Genomic DNA, 21,482 nt, shown 5'->3' with positions numbered 1-21,482 from the left:
GATACATTGGGACCAGTACATTTAAGCCCAATTAAGGTGCTGTCCGAAAGTTTCATGGAGATAGTTTTAAAGGTATAAAAATACGAACTGAGTAACAATTTTCATATCTAAATGAAATACAGAACAATTTAGAGCACTATCAATACTACTATAGTACTATAGAACTGTATTAGTTCCTAATAGTTGATTTGGTGGTTGTCCGTCGTAATTGACAATGGCAGGAAACCTGTGCGGGAGAGTTTTTAAAGTGAAAACGCCATTGTACTGGGGCAGTTACACTGTCTCGATCTCAGAAGTCCAAGTCCAGTGGTACGAAGGTCATCACTGGAGTTCCTTGGTTGCAGTTGGTTGACCATGACTACTTCTGTGCTTCATCATGTCCTTCGCTCTCCACGGAGCATTGCAGAACCACCTTCCTGGCTGTTGGATCTCACTGCAGGTCTCATCCATCCAGTCTACTGGAGATGATTTTGCAGGCTAGGACAGGCATGTCCCTATCTCACCGAAGTATCAGGTCTGCCAGCTACCCTCCCCTGATTTAGCCTGCCTATCGAAACTATGTACTGGGGCATGTCAGCTGTTGCATTCAAACAGCTCTTTGGAGTCACAGGTGAGAGCTGAGTGTACTTTGCTGTGTTCTTCTGATTGACTATAAATAAACAAAATCAGCGCAGGCACCTAGTGTGGGTAATGCATTGCCTTCATATAGTTTTTGACAATTGCATCCTCCAAATCTTCATTTAAATTGTACCATTCAAGATGATTGTCGACATCTTCAAGTTCTTCATAGTTCCTAATTTGTTGAAGTAGTGAAATCATTTCATTTTCACTCCCGGCCATTTCTGGCATCTCCAAGTCTGAATGCTTGAAACCGCAGTGAGCAAAACAGTTCTAAATTGTCTTTCTGTTTATTTCTCACCGAACTATCAGTGACAAAGATCACTTTTTTAAACACAAACACACGCAAGTGACACTATTTAAAAACTGTCTCCACAGTGTAATTTTTAATGGCCACGCAAGTGCACATATCTGACACTAGATCGAAACTGTTTGGGATAGTCTCCTGCCCCAGTTAAGTGACATTTGGTCTACTGACAAGAGATGACCTGAAAAGATGGAAAGTCTATCTCCATCCTTGTGCAGGTGCTCTTACAGAGACAAGAACAGATTCTTTTAAGCACTCTGAAAGTGGTCTACACTTCTTTGCTAGCCAGCATTACTCTCAACTGTTTCACATTGCCTTGACTGTTGGAATAGGCTTCCTGCTCAGTGGAGGCACAAATAGGTGTCAAACATTTTTTGGCTTGAGTGATTGCGATTAGGGTATAGGCTGGTACCTTGTGGGAGTTGTTGGTTATCAGTATTGAAGTGAGCCTGGAATCTTTAACAGCAGCTGTAGTTGCAACAGATATGCCACTCATTGTCTGCTTACCCCTCTTAAGAGTCCCATTGATATTGTGGAGGTGAAAATGCTGTCCTCTTCTGAGAAGTAAGTATTATACCACCCAGCATTAATCTCCAGGCAGTGTTATTACTTGTGCTGCACAGCAGCCATTGTAAGATCAGATCTCCTCTTGTCAAGATACTAGCTGCATGCCAGCTCTTAAGTAAGAGTTTATTGTGGTTGCCTGTCATGGACATTTGTACTTCATTACAGTAGTAAAGAAGCAGCAGTTCCACCAGCTACTGATAGCTACAATCAATGTGGGAAACTGCATTGTAGTATTAAAAATTGAAAATAATGGAAACACTCAGGTCAGACAGCACCTGTAGAAATTTATTTATTTAGAAAGAGAGTGCAGAATGGGCCCTTCTGGCCCACTGAGCCGCGCTGCCCAGCAACCCACCTCAATTACTTTTCATTATATAAACTGCTGATTCAAAAGTTGCTGGTGTATATGATTATGATTCATGGCCAGAGTTAAATCATTCTAATTGTTTTAATATAAGCAACATACACAAAATGTTGGAGGAACTCAGCAGGCCAAGCAGCATCAATGGAAGAGAGTAAACAGTTGACGTTTCGGGCTAAGACCCTTCATTAGGACTCGTGTTTGTAATTGTTTTAATACTTCTCTTTTGATGCAGTTCAGAAAATTGGATCTTTGATCTTGTGTCCAATTTTCACTATGCCTGATTTTCTATAGGGTAATCCTGGGTGGATGGCATCAAAGGTTACGGGGAGAAGACTAGGAACTGGGGTTGAGGAGGAGATAGTAAAAAAGGATCAGCCATGATTGAATGGCGGAGCAGACTCGATGGGCAGATAGCCTAATTCTGCTCCTATGTCTTATGGTTTTATGGTCTTACAGATTAAAGAAGCCTCACTGGAGATGTATGTATTATCTAGATGATAATCTTCAGTTTTATCTTGCTCTAACATGCCTTTCTCAGAAGCTGCTCCTAAATGTACCAGTTTGATATTTTATAATTTGCCACATGGTCTGGATAGAGCCATAATAATGCAAAGTTTACTTTTAAAGAACAGTCTTGATGAGCTTAATGCATATTCTTTTATCTCATTGTTTTCTTGTATTTTGACTTGTCATTTTATTGTGTGTGGACAGCAGAACTAGTGGTATTAGGTAGACAATTGGCAAACTCTTATGCCGTATTGCCATGTGCAAACCATTTTTCACTGAAATGTTTAAGAATAGTTCAATTTTGTAAGAATTTGTATTGGTTATGATAATCTTCCCCTTCTCTCTTTTTAAGACTGAAGCAGCACTTGCCCGGAGCCACCCAGGAAAGAGAGTGACCAGTACAAATAACACACCTATTCCCAGGCTTCCTTCAAACCCTTCCCGGGTTGACCGTTTGATTGTTGATCAACTACGTGAGCAAGCAAGAGTATGTTTGATCATATCTGGTAGAATGATTAATTAAACATATTCCTATTAATATGCTTAGGTGTGTACTTAGCTTTTTTTTGTTTTATTTTGTTATTTTTTGTTGCATTTTGAAATGAAGATATGCCCAGATTTGTAAACAAGTCTTCAGATGCTGGAAATCTGGAGCAACACACACAAAATACTGGAGGAACTCAGTAAGACAGGCAACATCTATGGAAGGGAATAAACAGCTGACATTTCAGGCTGAGATCTAGTATCAACTGTATATTCCCCTCCAAAACGCTTCCCAACTTGCTGAGTTCTTCCAGCATTTTGTATGTGTTTCTTCCAGGCTTGTAATAATTTGCCATTGTTATTGGCCTTGTCACTACATTGTTCTTTGTAGTGCAAACAAGGTGATTGTGAGTATTTGCCAACAAAATTAATTCAGAATTGAGTTAATACAGAATAGAGGAATGGTGGCAATGAGTAGGCAATGAAATAAAGAGTTATCTTCATTTTTAATTTGATTGCTTGTGCCTTTAAATCAGAATATTGGTAGTTGAAATTGGACAGAATTATAACATACCCTTCCAGAAATGTTGAAAGAAAATTGGAATATGTGCTGCTTTAAAAAAAATAGGCTTCATGCTAGACAAAGGAGAATCATGCTACCAGGATAGACAAAGGAGAATTGGATGATGTTGCATACTTGGATTTTCAGAAGGCCTGGAAAAGGTACCACCTATGAGGCTACGAGCCCATGATATTTCAGGAAAGATTCAAGCATGGATAAAGCAGTGGCCACTTGACAGGAGGCAAAGAGTGAGAATAAAGGGAGCCTTTTCTCACTGGCTGCCAGTGACTAGTGGTGTCACAGCAGTCCGTGTTGGGACCAATTCTTTTGACATTATATGTCAATGATTTGGATGATGGAATTGATGGCTTTGTTGCAAAGTTTGCGGACAATACAAAGATAGGTGGAGGGGCAGGTAGTTATGAGGAAGTAGAGAGGCTACAGAAGAACTTGGACAGATTAGGAGAATGGGTAAAAAAAAATGGCAGATGGAATACAGTGTCGGGAAGTGTATAGTCATGCATTTTGGTAGAAGAAATGAAAGGGTTGACTATTTTCTAAGTAGACAGAAAATACAAAAATCTGAGGTGCAAAGTGTGTGCAGGATTCCCTGAGGTTAATTTGCAGGTTGAGTCTGTGAAGGCAAATGTGATATTAGCATTCATTTCAAGAGGACTAGAATATAAAAGCGAGGATATAATGTTGAGACTTTATAAAGTACTGGTGAGGCCACAATTGGAGTATTTTGAGCTGGTTTGGGCCCCTTATCTTAGAAAGGATGTGCTGACACTGGAGAAGATTCAAAGGAGATTCACGAAAATGATTCCAGGATTAAATGTTTTTTCATATGAAGAGCGTTTGATGGCTCTGGGACTGAATTCACTAGAATTCAGAAGAATGGGGGAGGGGGATCTCATTGAAATCTATCGGATGGTGAAAGGCATTGATAGAGTGGATATGGAGTGGATGCTTCCTGTGGTGGGGGAGTCTAAGACCAGAGGACATGGCCTAAGAATAGAGGGGTGTCCTTTTAGAACAGAGATGAGGAGGAATTTCTTTAGCCAGAGAGTGGTGAATCTGTGGAAGCCAAGTCATTGGGTGTATTTAAGGTAGTAAAGGCATCTGTTAGTCTTGCGAGACCATGGATCTGCGCCTGGAAAGTCTTCACTCTCCAGGGCGCAGGCCTGGGCAAGGTTGTACAGAAGACCAGCAGTTGCCCATGCTGCAAGTCTCCCCTCTCCACGACACCAATGTTGTCCATGGGAAGGGCATTAGGACCCATACAGCTTGGCACCAGTGTCGTCGCAGAGTAATGTGTGATTAAGTGCCTTGCTCAGGGACACAACACATTCCCCTTGGCTGGGGCTTGAACTCACGACCTTCAGGTCGCTAGTCCAATGCCTTAACCACTTGGCCACGTGCCTACATGTGGCGGTTGATAGATTCTGGATTGGTCGAGATGGAAGGATAAGGGGAGAAGGCAGGAGATTGGGTCTGAGAGGGAAATTGAATCAGCCATGATGAAATGCCGACGTAGACTCGATGAGCCAACTGGTCTAATTCTGCTCCTATATCTTAGGGTCTTATAGTCTTGTGCTGAGGCTTGTCATCCAATGGAAGTTATCTGTTGGTGGTTTATTGAAGTACTGAATATCAGAATATCATATAGTTGTAATAAGCAATTATTTTCTATCATTTATAACTTCAGTTTTAGCCTGTACATTATATTTATGAAGCACTGAAAGTATTCTGCTGAGAAGGCATTTGACCAGTGTAGGTGTACATAACCTTTTTATATTTGCTATACAACATAATGCCAATGCAATGTCTTGTGTTGATGGTTTGTCACTCCTCTTTGTCCACTTTGACTTGGGAGTTTGTTGGTCTTAGTAGAAAGTCTTATGATAAGATTTTTTTTATTGGGACAGCTTACTTTTGTGATGGGGTCATTCTTCATTATAAAGGCTCTTGCAGTGTTTAGTGTAATTTCCTTTATCACTTCTATTACTACAACCAATAACAAAATGTAAATTAGTGTTTTTATTCCCCAATGAGCCAAGACCTCATTGCCTCAACAGGATTGTGTTTGTTGCTTCACATAGGCAATGTATTTTTCACATCAAGAAACCAGATGAGAACCAGGTTTATGGTGATATTTAAGTTTATAATGGTTTCTGTCTCATATGCTGACCTTTTAAAAGAATAGTCTCTGAAGAAAGCTGAAGAACTGTTTATGGGGGTTATCAGTTCCTCAGTTTACCAATTTTATCTGTGGAAGTGATAGCTACTTTTAATTTTTGGCCATTTGGAATGACATACTTGAGAACAAAGGTTAATGTGCATGATTACCAGATCATCTCCAGAAAATCAAGAATACTTGCAAGTGATTCCAGTCTCAATCATTCAAATTGTGCAGAACCTTTATGGTTATACTTTAGCAAATGTTAATTTCTGAATTCCGTAAGTGACTAAATGCATGCTCGTAAGTGATCTAGTAGTTAAAAGGTTAAAAATGCCCATCCCAGAATAGAAGAATGCAGTTTCTAATCAGAATGTACATTTAGAAGTTGCCACATGCAAAAATTATTAATAATCTAGGAAGTTCTCTGTGAATGATAAGAAAATATTACAATATAACAATTGAAAGAGTAATTTTCTGAGTATTGATCGACTGAACAGAAACTGTTTTGACAAGCCACTGATGATAAATTAAATTGTGTAATAGATAAAACTAAACAAAATCCAGACCTTCGTGAAGTAAAAGAGTGCCGCCCTGAAGCAACATTTTTTATTTTTTTGGAGATTTGACTTGTCTGGAGACCTAATGAATTGAAAACAACGTGGCTAACCTTTTGTGACATACATAATGGGTAAAATCGCATCTCACATAGCATCCTGAGACAGCTAATTGAAAAGATGGAAATTAGTAATAACTAGAGATCTAGGTAAAGGCAACAAATATTTATCTATGTGATGAGACTTAGTCAAAGGACCCATGTGGGAAAACTGTCAGGAGCAATCCATGCTCTTCTGTGTCTGAATAGTTCAGTACTAATAATTAGGATGTAACACAATTGGTGAAATAAAAAATAAAAGTGGTAGTTTATCAACCAAAAGTCCAGCTATAACAGGATTAAGGTGGACAAAATAAAATGGACTTGGACTGCAATATTGTTGTGATACTACCTAATTGGAAGAGAGCAGAAGGAACAGGAAAGAAGTGAGATCACAGTACATTCAGAAAAGAGGATCCCTGAGTGTCGGACTCAGAGAACAAAGGGAAGCCAAAAGCCTGATTTGGACTGACCATCTTGTGTTTAGACAGATAGTGTAGTCTGCAACCTGTGAATGCTTATAGTTGTCTTTATAATTAAGAGTTTGAATAACCAGTTGTCAGTGGCTTAACAGTGTAGTAAAAGTGACGTAAGATTTAATAAAAATATCGTTGCCGTTGTAAATAGTCTGTTGATAATGTATTTTAGTTGGGAGTCAAGATTTGGTAGCCACTTTGAAATATTTTTCAAATTCCCCTGCTGGAGTAAGATTGAAGTTGATATTATGCAGAGAATGAACACAAATTAATCTTGCACTATGCATCCTATTCATGGTTATGCGTGGCAGAATATTGTCACACTATCCCATTGGATTTTAAATGACTGAGATTATAATACTTATTACATATTATTTTGATGAATGTATAACTATTTTTCAATATTGACTTTGATCTTTAAGAATAGAATTATGAATAAAAAAATGTGAAAATTGCAGACTACTTAGTAATTTTAATTAAAATTTGTTTTGCAAATGTTCTTTCCTCAATGATAAATTTTACTCTGTTGCAACTGCAAACATGACGTAAATTCATAAATGAGTCAATGATCAAACAGTGTCAGCTTGTGATAATTTAGAATTCAGTTAAAGTATACATTTTTGGTATTTTAAGTGGATGCATGAACTGTATATTTTTTTAACAACAGGTTGTGGCATTGCTCAGCAAAATGGAACGCGTCCGCAGTTCTCCTTTTCATGCGAATATTTCTACAGCTATTGCCAGATATCAAAAGGCTATTCATATTGCCCAAGCTCGTAGGAAGGAAGAAATAGTGAATCAACAAAGGCAGGGAGCATCAAGGTATCAGGATGATCAAGGTATCACCATAAACTTACTCTGTTTAATAAAGATTTGTTTTATATATTGGTCAACTGACTTCCAAAAGATCTGAATATGATAAACTTAAGTTACCACAGTATGAATGTATATAACTGATTTTTGCAGAGTCCGTATCAGTGCTGCAGTAATTTAACCAGCTGAAATTTATATCAACCATTGCCTGTTTAGTCCAATGTGGCTTGTCTGTATCTTTAAATGGAATCCTTGAATGGTACTCTGACACAGAAGGTCTTTCCTCAATATTAACTAAATTTGATCCATGTTGTTGGACTTCTTTTCTGAACTTCATGCAAAAGATCTGTTGAAAATAGATAAATATTATCTCATGATTCAGACTGCCCAGCACAACCAGTTGGCTGCAGTGAAGTTACCACGCAATATAATGTTTCATTGTTTCATATTCTTGCAATACACCTTTCTCTGCAAGGAAATGCATCATTAATTTTACAGCATTATTTAACCCTTATGCTTGAGCTGGATTTTCAACTGGTTTCATTCCTCTGCCCCTTTTCCTTAGCTGTACATTTTTCTTGTGTTCAGGTTTTTTTTAAATAACAAATCTGTTTCAATCCTATAATAAAGAGTGAAGAATGTGCTGACATTGGAGAGGGTTCAAACGAGCTTCACAAAAATGATTCCCGGATTGAAAGGCTTGTCATATGAAGAGTGTTTGATGGCTCTGTGCCTGTACTCAATAGAATTCAGAAGAATGAGGGGTGACCTAATTAAAACCTATGGAATGGTGAAAGGCCTTAATAGAGTGGATGTGGAGAGGATGTTTCCTATGGCGGGAGAGTCTATGACCAGAGGACACAGCCTCAGAATAGAGGGGCGTCCTTTTAGAACTGAGATGAGGAGGAATTTCTTTAGCCAGAGAGTAGTGGATCTGTGGAATTCTTTGCCACAGATGGTTGTGGAAGGCAGGTCATTGGGTACATTTAAGGCGGAGGTCAATAGATTCTTGTTTAGTCAGGGCATGAAGGGATAAGGGGAGAAGACAGAAGATTGGAGCTGAGAGGGAAAATAGATCAGCAATGGTGAAATGGGGGAGCTGACTCAATGGGCCAATTGGCCTAATTCTGCTCCTATATCGTATGGCCTATTGACGTTGACTAAGGGTAGTCTAGAATTTGGATACCAATCTTTGCACAAGACTTTGCTTGCTTGATATGTTATGAATGGAATATATTGCTTTGTACTTAATGTTAAGTCATTTCAAAGTTCAGATAGATCCACTCATATTTTTCTTCTGCAGACATTTTTTCTTTGGCCATTGCAATCAAAGAAATGGCTATAGCTACACGGAGAGCAAGGACTGCTTTATGGTGTGCCTTCCAGATGACTTTACCAAAACAGCGAAATGCCAAACCAAATCGCCGAAGTGAAGTAGAAAGAGGACATCAGGGTGTAGTAACTAATAGAAGCAGAATATATCAAAATAGATTCAGCTACTATAGTGGGGAAAAGAATGAAGTGGCAAAAATCCATATTGATTACAGAAATGCTGGAAAATAATAGACTGCAAAGCCAATATATAAATAATTCTCTTCATTATTACCATTAAAATAACTAAACTATGAATTTGTCAGATAATACTAGTTATAGACACTGCAGCACGTGGTCATGTTTGGTTAGTAAATACATATTTATTGAGACACGTAATATGAAACATCAAACCATAATTTAACAAGATCATTTTACCTCATATTTTGGTGAATTGTTCTTGTCAAATCTTTTCAATTAAAGTGACTAAAGCTCCTTAGGAAATTTTAATCTAATGTATGTTTTAGTTTTTTCAAGACATTTATTTATTACATTTAAAACTTGTAAACAGTCATGGCTTTCTTTGACATGACCTTTATTTAGTGAAGGTGAGCAATGAGTTCATCAAGGTGCAGTCTTTTTCACTAAAAATCAGTAAGTGAAAAATATATTAATGTCACAACAGTAAGTGCAGATTAATGAAACCAGTATGTATAATGTAATCATTCTGTTAAGTAAATGTTTATCATAGATTAGGTCTAGTGGTCCTATTTTTATTCATATTACCCTAATCTAGTTGGACCCTCTGCTTAGATAATTGAAGTTACAGAAATGTCAAAGTTCACAGACTTTCATATTATACAGGCCTAGAAATGTTAATCTAATAATATTAATAATAACTCATTAGAAAACACCATTATTAGTAGTAGTGGTTTGACGTTTGTGCAAAGATAATAGAAACCCAGGAGTAACTAAAAGGCAATCATTTCATTTTGAAATTTGGATGATACAAGATTGCAAGTAGGATTTCTGGAATATCCTAACGTGAAATTACAGCCCTGAATTTGCACTCTAATAACATACTTCAAATTTCTTGGAAGAGTTTAGATTTTTTGGCCAATGGTAAATATTATGCAGATGTATAATATCTACACAGAATAATTAACAATTTGCGACATTAGGTACACACTGGCAAGTACAAGACAATCATATTTTTAAGTTTTTTTCCACATTCTTTCCATACTTAATCCCTTTGTGTGCTGAAGCTTCTTGCTTTTTATTACAGTATAGTTCCATAGCTAATAGCACTAACATTATCTCATCAAAGGAACATTTATCTTATGCAAATATAGGTATAAAATTGTAGTACATTAGTTTATCGTGTGAGTCATCAACATCAAAGCTTGATATTGTTCTCAACCAATGTTCACTTACACATTAGCAATCAGAAACAGGAACCTTTCCTAGCCCAAGGAATAGAAAGGTGGCCTCAAGTGTGGGTATGGCTGAGATCAGTCAATTCAGCACAGACCGGGGTGGAGTCTAGAATTTCCAGTCTATCTTGTTTGGCCAGTGATGGCTGGTGGTTTTAGCTTTATCGATTAGGGGAGCTGTGGATGGTTAATATTGGCCATATATCACTGTTTGTTGATGCATGTTTTATTTATATGTTTAAAAATCATTTCAAATAGTTTCAATTATTTGTGTTGATATTAGGCAGGTTTACTCATGCCTGTGTGGAAGCCATATAATGGCAATATATGACACAGTTGATATCCCACAATTAATTGTGCTCATATATGCTATAATAGAATAACAATGTGTACTCAAGTAACTACGTTATATAATTAGATACATTAACCAATTGTATTTGACTAATACTAATCTTAGAAAGCAGATGACTTTCAGCAACATAAAATGTTTTCAGAGAAAAGTGAAAAAGGAATACAAAATATGACCTTATAAGGTAATGCAAAATCTTGTAAAATGAAGCTTGCTAAGTAGTTGAAGCTTGTAGTTATGGTCTGTACCTTTCCAAACTCAAAAAATTCTTTGTTATAAGAAATACTGTTTCATTAACAAAACTGTGACCAAGTACTATTTAATATGTAAATCTTACTTTATTATTAAAGTTATGTGCAGTGAATGTTTGCACCTCTGTAGTAAAACTACAGAAATAATGCGTTATTTGACAATCTAGATGTGTTGATCTGGTGAGTTTCTTTTGTATTTGAATGTGTTGAGCTTTACTAAGTTTGAAGTGTATATTCATTTTAATTATTGCCAATATGTCTCACATTTAGTGTTTGCTACAGGTTTTTTTAAATGTAGTTATGAGGCAACTTGTTTATAGTATATACATTGTGTAAAAGTTGATGGCTTATTTTCCATGTAGACATCTGTTGTACTATTCAAAGTTTTTGAAAAAGGTAAAGTGAGCTGTTCTGCATTTCTGATTTAAAAAATCTAGAGGATATAGCTAATAAATGTGTCCACACAAATGAGTTTTATATTATGTCAGTAAATGTTTAGTAACCATCGCAGGACATTTGATACTTGTAACTGAAGTGAATTGTTTCCAACTTGACAGAATTGTACTTGATTTAGTAGTACATAAACAAGCTAAATTGTCATTCACTTCTCATCTAATTGATAATGTTTGTAAGTATCTTAAAATCATTAGAAAAATACATTAAATAATTTTGAGACATTAAACCTTAGATTACTTTTGAGAAGTTAGCAACTCGCGCACAAATTTGAGATATTTTCAGATTTCTATTGTCTTACCTGATGTAATTGTCACTTAGAAATATTGTATTTTGACATGCTTTACAGGGACTTTAATAAATTTCTTCCAATATATAAAATATCTTAAAATTTTAAAATATTTCTCTTGAAATCAGTTTCAACCATATTGTTTCGTAGTGTATCTTGATGTTATCTGGAAGGCATTTTAATATGTTCTTCAATTATATGTCAAAATAAATGTGATGTATCAGATATCTTTTACATGATTTTGTGTTGTTCAATTAACTTCAGGAACTAGAATCTTTTAACCTTCGAGTTTATGAATTAAATGGATTAACCAATGAAACGTATCTTTGTCATATGTGTGATAAATTGATCACAAATACAGTATGAAAAACCTAGATGTCAAATGTTTGTGATCAGTGAAATAATTGGCAATGTAATACATAACTGCTGATATTTGAGGAGTCAATAGGTCGTGCATTTAAAAAGAAAATGTAGTGACTGCTTGAAACAATGTCATTTAAAATTGGGAAGAGTTTACCCAACTTCCAGAATTAATATTTAAGAAGTTGACCTTGTATCAAAGAAGGTGTATTTTTTGATTTTCCTAGGTTAAAGTTGATAAATTTTACTGAACTGGGCAAGTTACTGAAAATGTAACTTTAAATAAATTAAATATTGATTAATTTTTTCTATTAATTACAATTTTTACTATGTTCACCTGGAATATTTAACATATCTCAATACAACTAGCTATACCTCCATCAAATCAGACTGCTAGGAAAATATTCAACTATTTTTAAAATGAGAAAATGCAAAAGTTGTAAATAACAAAATGGAATATCGTCAGGGAAAAAAAATTCAGCCAGAATCAGTACGAGGGAACATAAATAGAAAAACTGCAAGGCCGACAAGTCTTGAAGCATTATACCTGTTTTTTTGGTTTTATGAATGCCAAATTTGTTTGATTATGCTGACATTTGCAGCACAAAGCATGTTGGTTGCTGTAGGAGCCATGGACCTGTTCTCCATCTGCATTATATTCTGTGTTGCTCATTTTTTATATTTATTATGTTTATTATGGTAACTAGTCACGTGTGTGGGGGGCGTGGTAAAAGAGAAGGGAATAAGTTACGTCTTCATGCTTTATTGGTTTGTAGTTTGTACTGGGGACTGACAGGGGGGTTGTATCTTTTCCTGACTGCTCAATTACGCTTAGCTTACGCTTGGGTATGATTAAGTTTCATCGCTTTAAAATTGTATGTTTGCTAATTAAGGACCGACTACATATCCTCGAAATTTGGAGCATCGTTACAGGAGTGAAGACAGGTCATGCAAGTATAATAAATCTGTAGGGTCATCGGCGGCGGCAATTGTTTTTGTTTGGTTTTGGCTTGGTTTGGCTGCTACAGTTGCCATGTTGTTAAGTGTTTAAAATGTGCAAAGCTGAATGCTTCCCAGAAGAATAAGGAATAGTCAGTCGGATCAGTTAGCATACAAATTGAAATCTTATGTGCTTGATGTTCTTGTTAACCATGTACAGTTGAACTTGCCATCAGCAATATGCTTAACAAGTACATGCAGGTTAGATACCATAGGAGATTACCTACTATTTTGTATTGTTAGTTGCAGATGTAAAAAGAAAACACTGAGCCTGAAGCTGAAGGAATTTGTCTTAAGATTTCTGTGTTCTTCTTGGTATCTGCAGCATGACAGAGAATGAGCAGAGGGGTGTAGGGCAGAATAAGCTACAAGACGAGAAAGACTGCAGGAGGCCAAACCAACACCACGCAACATAACTGCTTGATCTTCAGCAAACACCTGTGCTTCTGTAAAAATATTATTAAAGTGCCACATGCTGCAACCACAACTTCAGTCTGAGGACAAGAACCTTGACTGTCAGCTTTGTCATGTCAAATCCATTCAATTCAAAGCTGGAGTCGTAGAGTACTACAACAGAGCAACAGGCCTTTTTGTCCTTCAAGTCCACACCCACCTGATTCAAGATTCATGATTCAAAAAAAAACTTTATTATCATTCTAACCGTACATCAGCTCTGCAGGGCAGAATGAGACAGCGTTTCCCAGGAGCAGTGCAATCATAACATAACAAACGCAACACTAAATAATAAACATAACAATAAATAGTAAAATACAACAGCCACATGTCAGTTAAAATCAAGTTATTAGTGTCCAGTGCAAGTTAAAAGTGTCCAAAGCAGAGTCAGGTGGAGCAGCTATTTAGCAGTCTGACTGCCTGTGAGAGGAAGCTGTTTAGTAGCCTTGTGGTTTTAGTTTTGATGCTCCAGTAACGTTTGCCTGATGGCAGAAGAACAGACAGTTCATGGAGAGGGTGTGAGGGGTCTTTAATGATGTACCGTGTCTTCTGGAGGCATCGACTCTGAAAGAGGTCTTGGACGGAAGGTAGGGAGACCGCAATAACCTTCTCTGCTCCCCTTACCACCCTCTGCAAGGATTTTTTGTCGACAGCATTGCAGCTGGAGTACCAGGTTGTGATGCTAAAGGTCAGCACACTCTCCACCATGCCTCTGTAGAATGTAGTTAAGATGTTAGTGGGGAGTGATGCTTGTTTAAGCTTCCTCAGAAAGATAATACATCTAGTCCCATCTATCTGCATCTGGACCATATCCTGCCAAACTTCTCCCATTCATGTATCTCTTCAAAATTCACTTAAATGTTACAACTGAGCCCTCATCTACCACTTCTGCTGGCAGCTTATTTCACACTCGCATCATCCTCTGAGTGAAGAAGTTTCCCCTCAGATTACCCTTAAATATTCCACCTTTCACCCTATACCTATGACCTCTAGTTCCAGTCACATCCAATTTTAGCGGAAAAAGCCTGCATGCAATCTATACCCCTCATAATTTAGTATAGGTCTATACTATACTAAATAGTATAGTATAGTATAGTCAGGAGGCAGGTAGCTGGGTGACTGTCAGGAGAGGGAAGGGGAATAGACAGACAGAGCAGAGCACCCCCGTGGCCGTTCCCATCAATAATAAGACCATAAGACAAAGGAGCAGAAGTCGGCCATTAGGCCCATCGAGTCTGCTCCGCCATTTTATCATGAGCTGATCCATTCTCCCATTTAGTCCCACTCCCTTGCCTTCTCACCATAACCTTTGATGCCCTGGTTGCTCAGATACCTATCAATCTCTGCCTTAAATACACCCAATGACTTGGCCTCCACTGCTGCCCGTGGCAACAAATTCTACAGATTCACCACCCTCTGGCTAAAAAAATTTCTTCGCATCTCTGTTCTGAATGGGCGGCCTTCAATCCTTAAGTCATGCCCTCTCGTACTAGACTCCCCCATCATGGGAAACAACTTTGCCACATCCACTCTGTCCATGCCTTTCAACATTCGAAATGTTTCTATGAGGTCCCCCCTCATTCTTCTAAACTCCAAGGAATACAGTCCAAGAGCAGACAAACATTCCTCATATGTTAACCCTCTCATTCCCAGAATCATTCCAGTGAATCTTCTCTGTACCCTCTCCAACGTCAGCACATCCTTTCTTAAATAAGGAGACCAAAACTGCCCACAGTACTCCAAGTGAGGTCCTACCAGTGCCTTATAGAGCCTGAACATCACATCCCTGCTGCTATTCGCTATTCCTCTAGAAATGAATGCCAACATTGCATTCGCCTTCTTCACCACCGACTCAACCTGGAGGTTAACCTTAAGGGTATCCTGCACGAGGACTCCCAAGTCCCGTTGCATCTCAGAACTTTGAATTCTCTCCCCATTTAAATAATAGTCTGCCTGTTTATTTCTTCTGCCAAAGTGCATAACCATACACTTTCCAACATTGTATTTCATTTGCCACTTCTTTGCCCATTCTTCCAATCTATCCAAGTCTCTCTGCAGACTCTCTGTTTCCTCAGCACTTCCGGCCCCTCCACCTATCTTCGTATCATCAGCAAACTTAGCCACAAAACCATCTATTCCATAATCTAAATCGTTGATGTACAACGTAAAAAGAAGCAGCCCTAACACAGACCCCTGTGGAACACCACTGGTAACCGGCAGCCAACCAGCGTAGGATCCCTTTATTCCCACTCTCTGTTTCCTGCCAATCAGCCAAAGCCCTATTCACATATGTAACTTCCCTGCAATCCCATGGGCTCTTAAATTGTTAAGCAGCCTCATGTGTAGCACCTTGTCAAAGGCCTTCTGAAAATCCAAATATACAACATCCACTACACCTCCCTTTGTCTAGCCTACTTGTAATTTCCTCAAAAAATTGTAATAGGTTTGTCAAGCAGGATTTTCCTTTAAGGATACCATGCTGAGTTCTGCCTATCTTGTCATATGCCTCCAGGTACTCCGTAACCTCATCCTTCACAATCGACTCCAACAACTTCCCAACCACCGATGTCAAGCTAACAGGTCTATAATTTCCTTTTCGCTTCCTTGCCCTCTTCTTCAATAGCGGAGTGACATTTGCAATCTTCCAGTCCTCCGGAACCATGCCAGAATCTATCGACTTTTGAAAGATCATTGCTAATGCCTCCGCAATCTCCACAGCTACTTCCTTCAGAACACAAGGGTGCATTCCATCTGGTCTGGGAGATTTATCTACCTTTAAACTATTCAGCTTCCTGAGTACTTTCTCTGTCGTAATTGTGACTGCGCACACTTCTCTTCCCTGCCCCCCTTGAGTGTCCGGTATACTGCTGATGTCTTCCTCAGTGATGACTGATGCAAAATACTCGTTCAGTTCCTCTGCCATCTCCTTATCTCCCATTATAATTTCTCCAGCATCATTTTCTATCGGCACTGTATCTGCTCTCACCTGTCTTTTACTCTTTATATACTTGAAAGAGTTTTCAATATCCTCTTTGATATTATTAGCTAGCTTCCTTTCATAGTTAATCTTTTCTCTCTTAATGACCTTTCTAGTTTCCTTTTGTAAGCTTTTAAAAACTTTCCAATCCTCTGTCTTCCCACTAATCTTTGCTTCCTTGTATGCCCTCTCCTTTGCTTTAACTTTGGCTTTGCCTTCTCTTGTCAGCCACGGTTGCATCCTTTTTCCATTCGAAAATTTCTTCTTTTTTGGAATACACCTGTCTTGCACCTTCCTCACTTTTCGCATAAACTCCAGCCACTGCTGCTCTGCCATCCTTCCCGCCAGTGTTCCTTTCCAGTCAACTTTGGCCAGTTCCTCTCTCATGCCACTATAATTTCCTTTAGTCCACTGAAATACCGACACATTGGATTTCGGCTTCTCTTTTTCAAATTTCACAGTGAAGTCAATTGTGACAGGGCAGAGTTTGTTAAGTGTGCCCAGGACGGATTCCTGTCACAATATGTTGACAGACCGACTTGGGGGAATGCCATACTAGACCTAGTATTAGGTAACAAATCGGGTCAGGTCACAGATGTCTCAGTGGGTGAGCATCTGGGGGACAGTGACCACTGCTCCCTGGCCTTTAGCATTATCATGGAAAAGGATAGAATCAGAGAGGACAGGAAAATTTTTAATTGGAGAAGGGTAAATTATGAGGCTATAAGGCTAGAATTTGCGGGTGTGAATTGAGATCATGTTTTTGCAGGGAAATGTACCATGGACCTGTGGTCGATGTTCAGGGATCTCTTGCAGGATGTTAGGGATAAATTTGTCCTGGTGAGGAAGATAAAGAATGGTAGGGTGAAGGACCCATGGGTGACTAGTCAGGTGGAAGAAGGCAGCATACATGAGGTTTATGAAGCAAGGATCAGATGGGTCTATTGAGGAATATAGGGTAGCAAGAAAGTTTAAGAAGGGGCTGAGGAGAGCAAGAAGGGGGCATGAGAAGGCCTTGGTGAGTAGGGTAAAGGAAAACCCCAAGGCATTCTTCAATTATGTGAAGAACAAAATGATGACAGGAGTGAAGGTAGGACCAATTAGTGATAAAGGTGGGACGATGTGCCTGGAGGCTGTGGAAGTGAGCGAAGTCCTCAATGAATACTTCTCTTCGGTATTCACCAATGAGAGGGAACTTGATGATGGTGAGGACAATATGAGTGAGGTTGATGTTCTGGAGCATGTTGATATTAAGGGAGAGATGTTAGAGCTGTTAAAATACATTAGAGCAGATAAGTCCCCGGGGTCTGACGGAATATTCCCCAGGCTGCTCCACGAGGCGAGGGAAGAGATTGCTGAGCCTCTGGCTAGAATCTTCATGTCCTCGTTGTCCACAGGAATGGTACCGGAGGATTGCAGGGAGGTGAATGTTGTCCCCTTGGTCAAAAAAGGTAGTAGGGATAGCCCAGGTAATTATAGACCAGTGAACCTTACGTCTGTGGTGGGAATGCTGTTGGAAAAGATTCTTAGAGATAGGATCTCTGGGCATTTAGAGAATCATGGTCTGATCAAGGACAGTCAGCATGGCTTTGTGAAGGGCAGATTGTGTCTAACAAGCCTGATAGAGTTCTTTGAGGAGGTGACCAAGCATATAGATGAGGGTAGTGCAGTGGATCTGATCTACATGGATTTTAGTAAGGCATTTGACAAGGTTCCACTCGGTAGGATTATTCAGAAAGTTAGAAGGCATGGGATCCAGGGAAGTTTGGCCAGGTGGATTCAGAATTGGCTTGCCTGCAGAAGGCAGAGGGTGGTGGTGGAGGGAGTACATTCAGATTGGAGGTTTGTGACTAGTGGTGTCCCACAAGGATCTGTTCTGGGACCTCTACTTTTTGTGATTTTTATTAAGGATCTGGATATGGAGGTAGAAGGGTGGGTTGGCAAGTTTTGCAGATGACACAAAGGTTGGTGGTGTTTTGGATAGTGTAGAGGGTTGTCGAAGATTGCAGAGAGACATTGATAGGATGCAGAAGTGGCAGATGGAGTTCAACCCGGAGAAGTGTGAGGTGGTACACTTTGGAAGGACAAACTCCAAGGCAGAGTACAAAGTAAATGGCAAGATACTGTACTTGGTAGTGTGAAGGAGCAGAGGGATCTGGGGATACATGTCCATAGATCCCTGAAAGTTGCCTCACAGGTAGATAGGGTAGTTAAGAAAGCTTATGGGGTGTTAGCTTTCATAAGTCGAGGGATAGAGTTTAGGAGTCGTGGGGTAATGATGCAGCTCTATAAAACTCTGGTTAGGCCACACTTGGAGTACTGTGTCCAGTTCTGGTCGCCTCACTATAGGAAGGATGTGGAAGCATTGGAAAGGGTACAGAGGAGATTTACCAGGATGCTGCCTGGTTTAGAGAATATGGTTTATGATCAGAGATTAAGGGAGCTAGGGCTTTACTCTTTGGGGAGAAGGAGGATGAGAGGAGACATGATAGAGGTATACAAAATATTAAGAGGAATAGATAGAGTGGACAGCCAGCGCCTCTTCCCAGGGCACCACTGCTCAATACAAGAGGACATGGCTTTAAGGTAAGGGGTGGGAAGTTCAAGGGGGATATTAGAGGAAGGTTTTTTACTCAGAGAGTGGTTGGTGCATGGAATGCACTACCTGAGTCAGTGGTGGAGGCAGATACACTAGTGAAGTTTAAGAGACTGCTACACAGGTATATGGAGGAATTTAAGGTCGGGGGGGGGGTTATATGGGAGGCAGGGTTTGAGGGTCGGCACAACATTGTGGGCCAAAAGGGCTGTACTGTTCTATGTTCTATAAGATCTCCCCTCATTCTAAGTGCTAGGAAATAAACATAGAACAGAGAAATCTACAGCACATTGCAGGCCATTCAACCCACAACATTGTGCCGACCATGTAACCTACTCTGGAAACTGCCTCAAATTACCCTACCACATAGTCCTCTATTTTTCTAAGCTCCATGTACCTATCTAAGAGTCTCTTAAAAGACCCTATTGTATCTGCCTCCACCACCATCGCTGGCAGTGCATTCCATGCACCCACCACTCTCTGTGTGAACAAATTACCTCTGACATCTCCTCTGTACCTACTTCCAAGCACCTTAAAACTATGTCCCCTAATGTTAGTCATTTCAGCCCTGGGAAACGGCCTTTGACTATCCACAAGATCAATGCCTCTCATCATCTTATACACCTCTATCAGGTCACCTCTCATCCTCCTTTTTTTCCAAGGAGAAAAGGCCAAGTTCACTCAAACTATTCTCGTAAGGCATGCTCCCCAATCCAGGCAACATCCCTGTAAATTTCCTCTGCACTCTCTCTATAGTATCCATATCCTTCCTGTAGTGACCAGAACTGAAGAAAGTACTCCAAGTGGGGTCTAACTAAGGTTTTATATAGCTGTAACATTAGCTCACGGTTCTTGAACTCAGTCCCAAGGTTGATGAAGGCCAACACAGCATATACCTTCTTAACAAGACTGTCATCAGCTTTGAGTGTTCTATTGACACGGACCCCAGGTTCTCTCAGATCCTCCACACTGCCAAGAATCCTATCATTTGTATTGTATTGTCTTCAAATTTGACCTACCAAAATGAACCACTTCACACTTATCTGGGTTGAAGTCCATCTGCCCAGTTCCGCATCTTATCAATGTTCCGCTGTAACCTCTGACAACCCTCCAGACTATCCACAGCACCCCTAACCTTTGTGTCTTCAGCAAATTTACTAAACCACCCTTCTACTTCTTCAGCCAGGTCACCGACCTCCATGCAGAAAGCATTTGATCAGGTTCCCCATGCAAGGCTCCTTCAGAAAGTACGGAGGCATGGGATCCAAGGAGACCTTGCTTTGTGGATCCAGAATTGGCTTGGCCACAGAGGACAAAAGGTGGTTGTGGATGGTTTGTATCCTGCATGGAGGTCGGTGACCAGTGGTGTTCGGCAGGGATCAGTTCTGGGACCCATCCTCTTTGAGATTATTATGAATGACTTGGATGAAAAAGTAGAAGGGTGATTTAGTAAGTTTGCTGAGGACACGAAGGTTGGGGGTGTTGTAGATAGTCTGGATGGTTGTCAGAGGTTACAGTGATACATCGATAGGATGCAAAACTGGGCTGAGAACTGGCAGATGGACTTCAACCCATATAGGTGTGGAGTGGTTCACTTTGGTAGGTCCAATTTGAAGACAGAATATGATATAAATGGTTAGACTCTTGGCAGTGTGCAGGATCAGCGAGATCTTGGGGACCGTGTCGATAGGACACTCAAAGCTGCTGCGCAGGTTGACGGTGTTGTTAAGAAGGCGTATGGTGTGTTTGCATTCATCAGCCGTGGGATTGAGTTCAAGAGCCGTGAAGTAATGTTACAGCTATACAAGAACTTGGTCAGATCCCACTTGGAGTATTGTGTTCAGTTCTGGTCGCCTCACTACAGGAAAGATGTGGAAACTATAGAAAGGGTGCAGAGGAGATTTACAAGGATGTTGCCTGGATTGGGGAGCATGCCTTATGAGAATAGGTTGAGTGAACTCGGCCTTTTCTCCCTGGAGTGATGGAGGATGAGAGGTGACCTGATGGAGGCGTATAAGATGATGAGAGGCAATGATCTTGTGAATCAACAGAGGCTTTTTCCCAGGGCTGAAATGGCTAGCACAAGGGGGCATAGTTTTAAGGTGCTTGGAAGTAGGTACAGAGGAGATGTCAGGGGCAAGTTTTTCACATGTAGCCAGCAGCAGAGGTGGAGGCAAATACAAAAGGATCTTTTAAAAGCCTCTTAGATAGGTACATGGAGCTTAGAAAATAGAGGGCTACGCGCAAGGGAAATTCGAGTAGGTTACATGGTCAGCGCAACATTGTGGACCGCTAGGCCTGTAATATGCTGTTTAAAAATAATTCTATGTTCTAATAAAAGGAAAGGTACATCGTATCTGTAATTTCTCCAGTTAGCAGACGATTTCCCTCCAAGCCTCTCCGATGTAGTGGGGAATCGCGTACGAGGCAAGTTACAGCAGTGGTTTGCCACTGCCTTCTGCCGGGTAGTTTGTCAAATT

At 39.7% G+C, this 21,482-nt stretch overlaps 1 protein-coding gene across 1 annotated transcript in view; it reads left to right on the top strand.

Annotated features, from left to right (window-relative positions):
* The window catches only part of LOC134340474 (meiosis-specific coiled-coil domain-containing protein MEIOC-like), a 123,790-nt gene extending 110,474 nt beyond the window's left edge, over nucleotides 1-13,316 (top strand). Inside the window, exons 7-10 of the mRNA XM_063037781.1 lie at nucleotides 2,716-2,850; nucleotides 7,386-7,557; nucleotides 8,835-8,965; nucleotides 13,302-13,316. Coding sequence (XP_062893851.1) covers nucleotides 2,716-2,850; nucleotides 7,386-7,557; nucleotides 8,835-8,965; nucleotides 13,302-13,316 — 453 coding nt within the window. The remainder of the gene's footprint in view (nucleotides 1-2,715; nucleotides 2,851-7,385; nucleotides 7,558-8,834; nucleotides 8,966-13,301) is intronic.
* The last annotated feature ends 8,166 nt before the right edge of the window (nucleotides 13,317-21,482 follow it).

Source organism: Mobula hypostoma, chromosome X1 (assembly GCF_963921235.1).
Source record: "Mobula hypostoma chromosome X1, sMobHyp1.1, whole genome shotgun sequence".
In the NCBI taxonomy this organism is placed as follows: domain Eukaryota; kingdom Metazoa; phylum Chordata; class Chondrichthyes; order Myliobatiformes; family Myliobatidae; genus Mobula; species Mobula hypostoma.
This window is presented reverse-complemented; position numbering and strand designations above follow the sequence as displayed.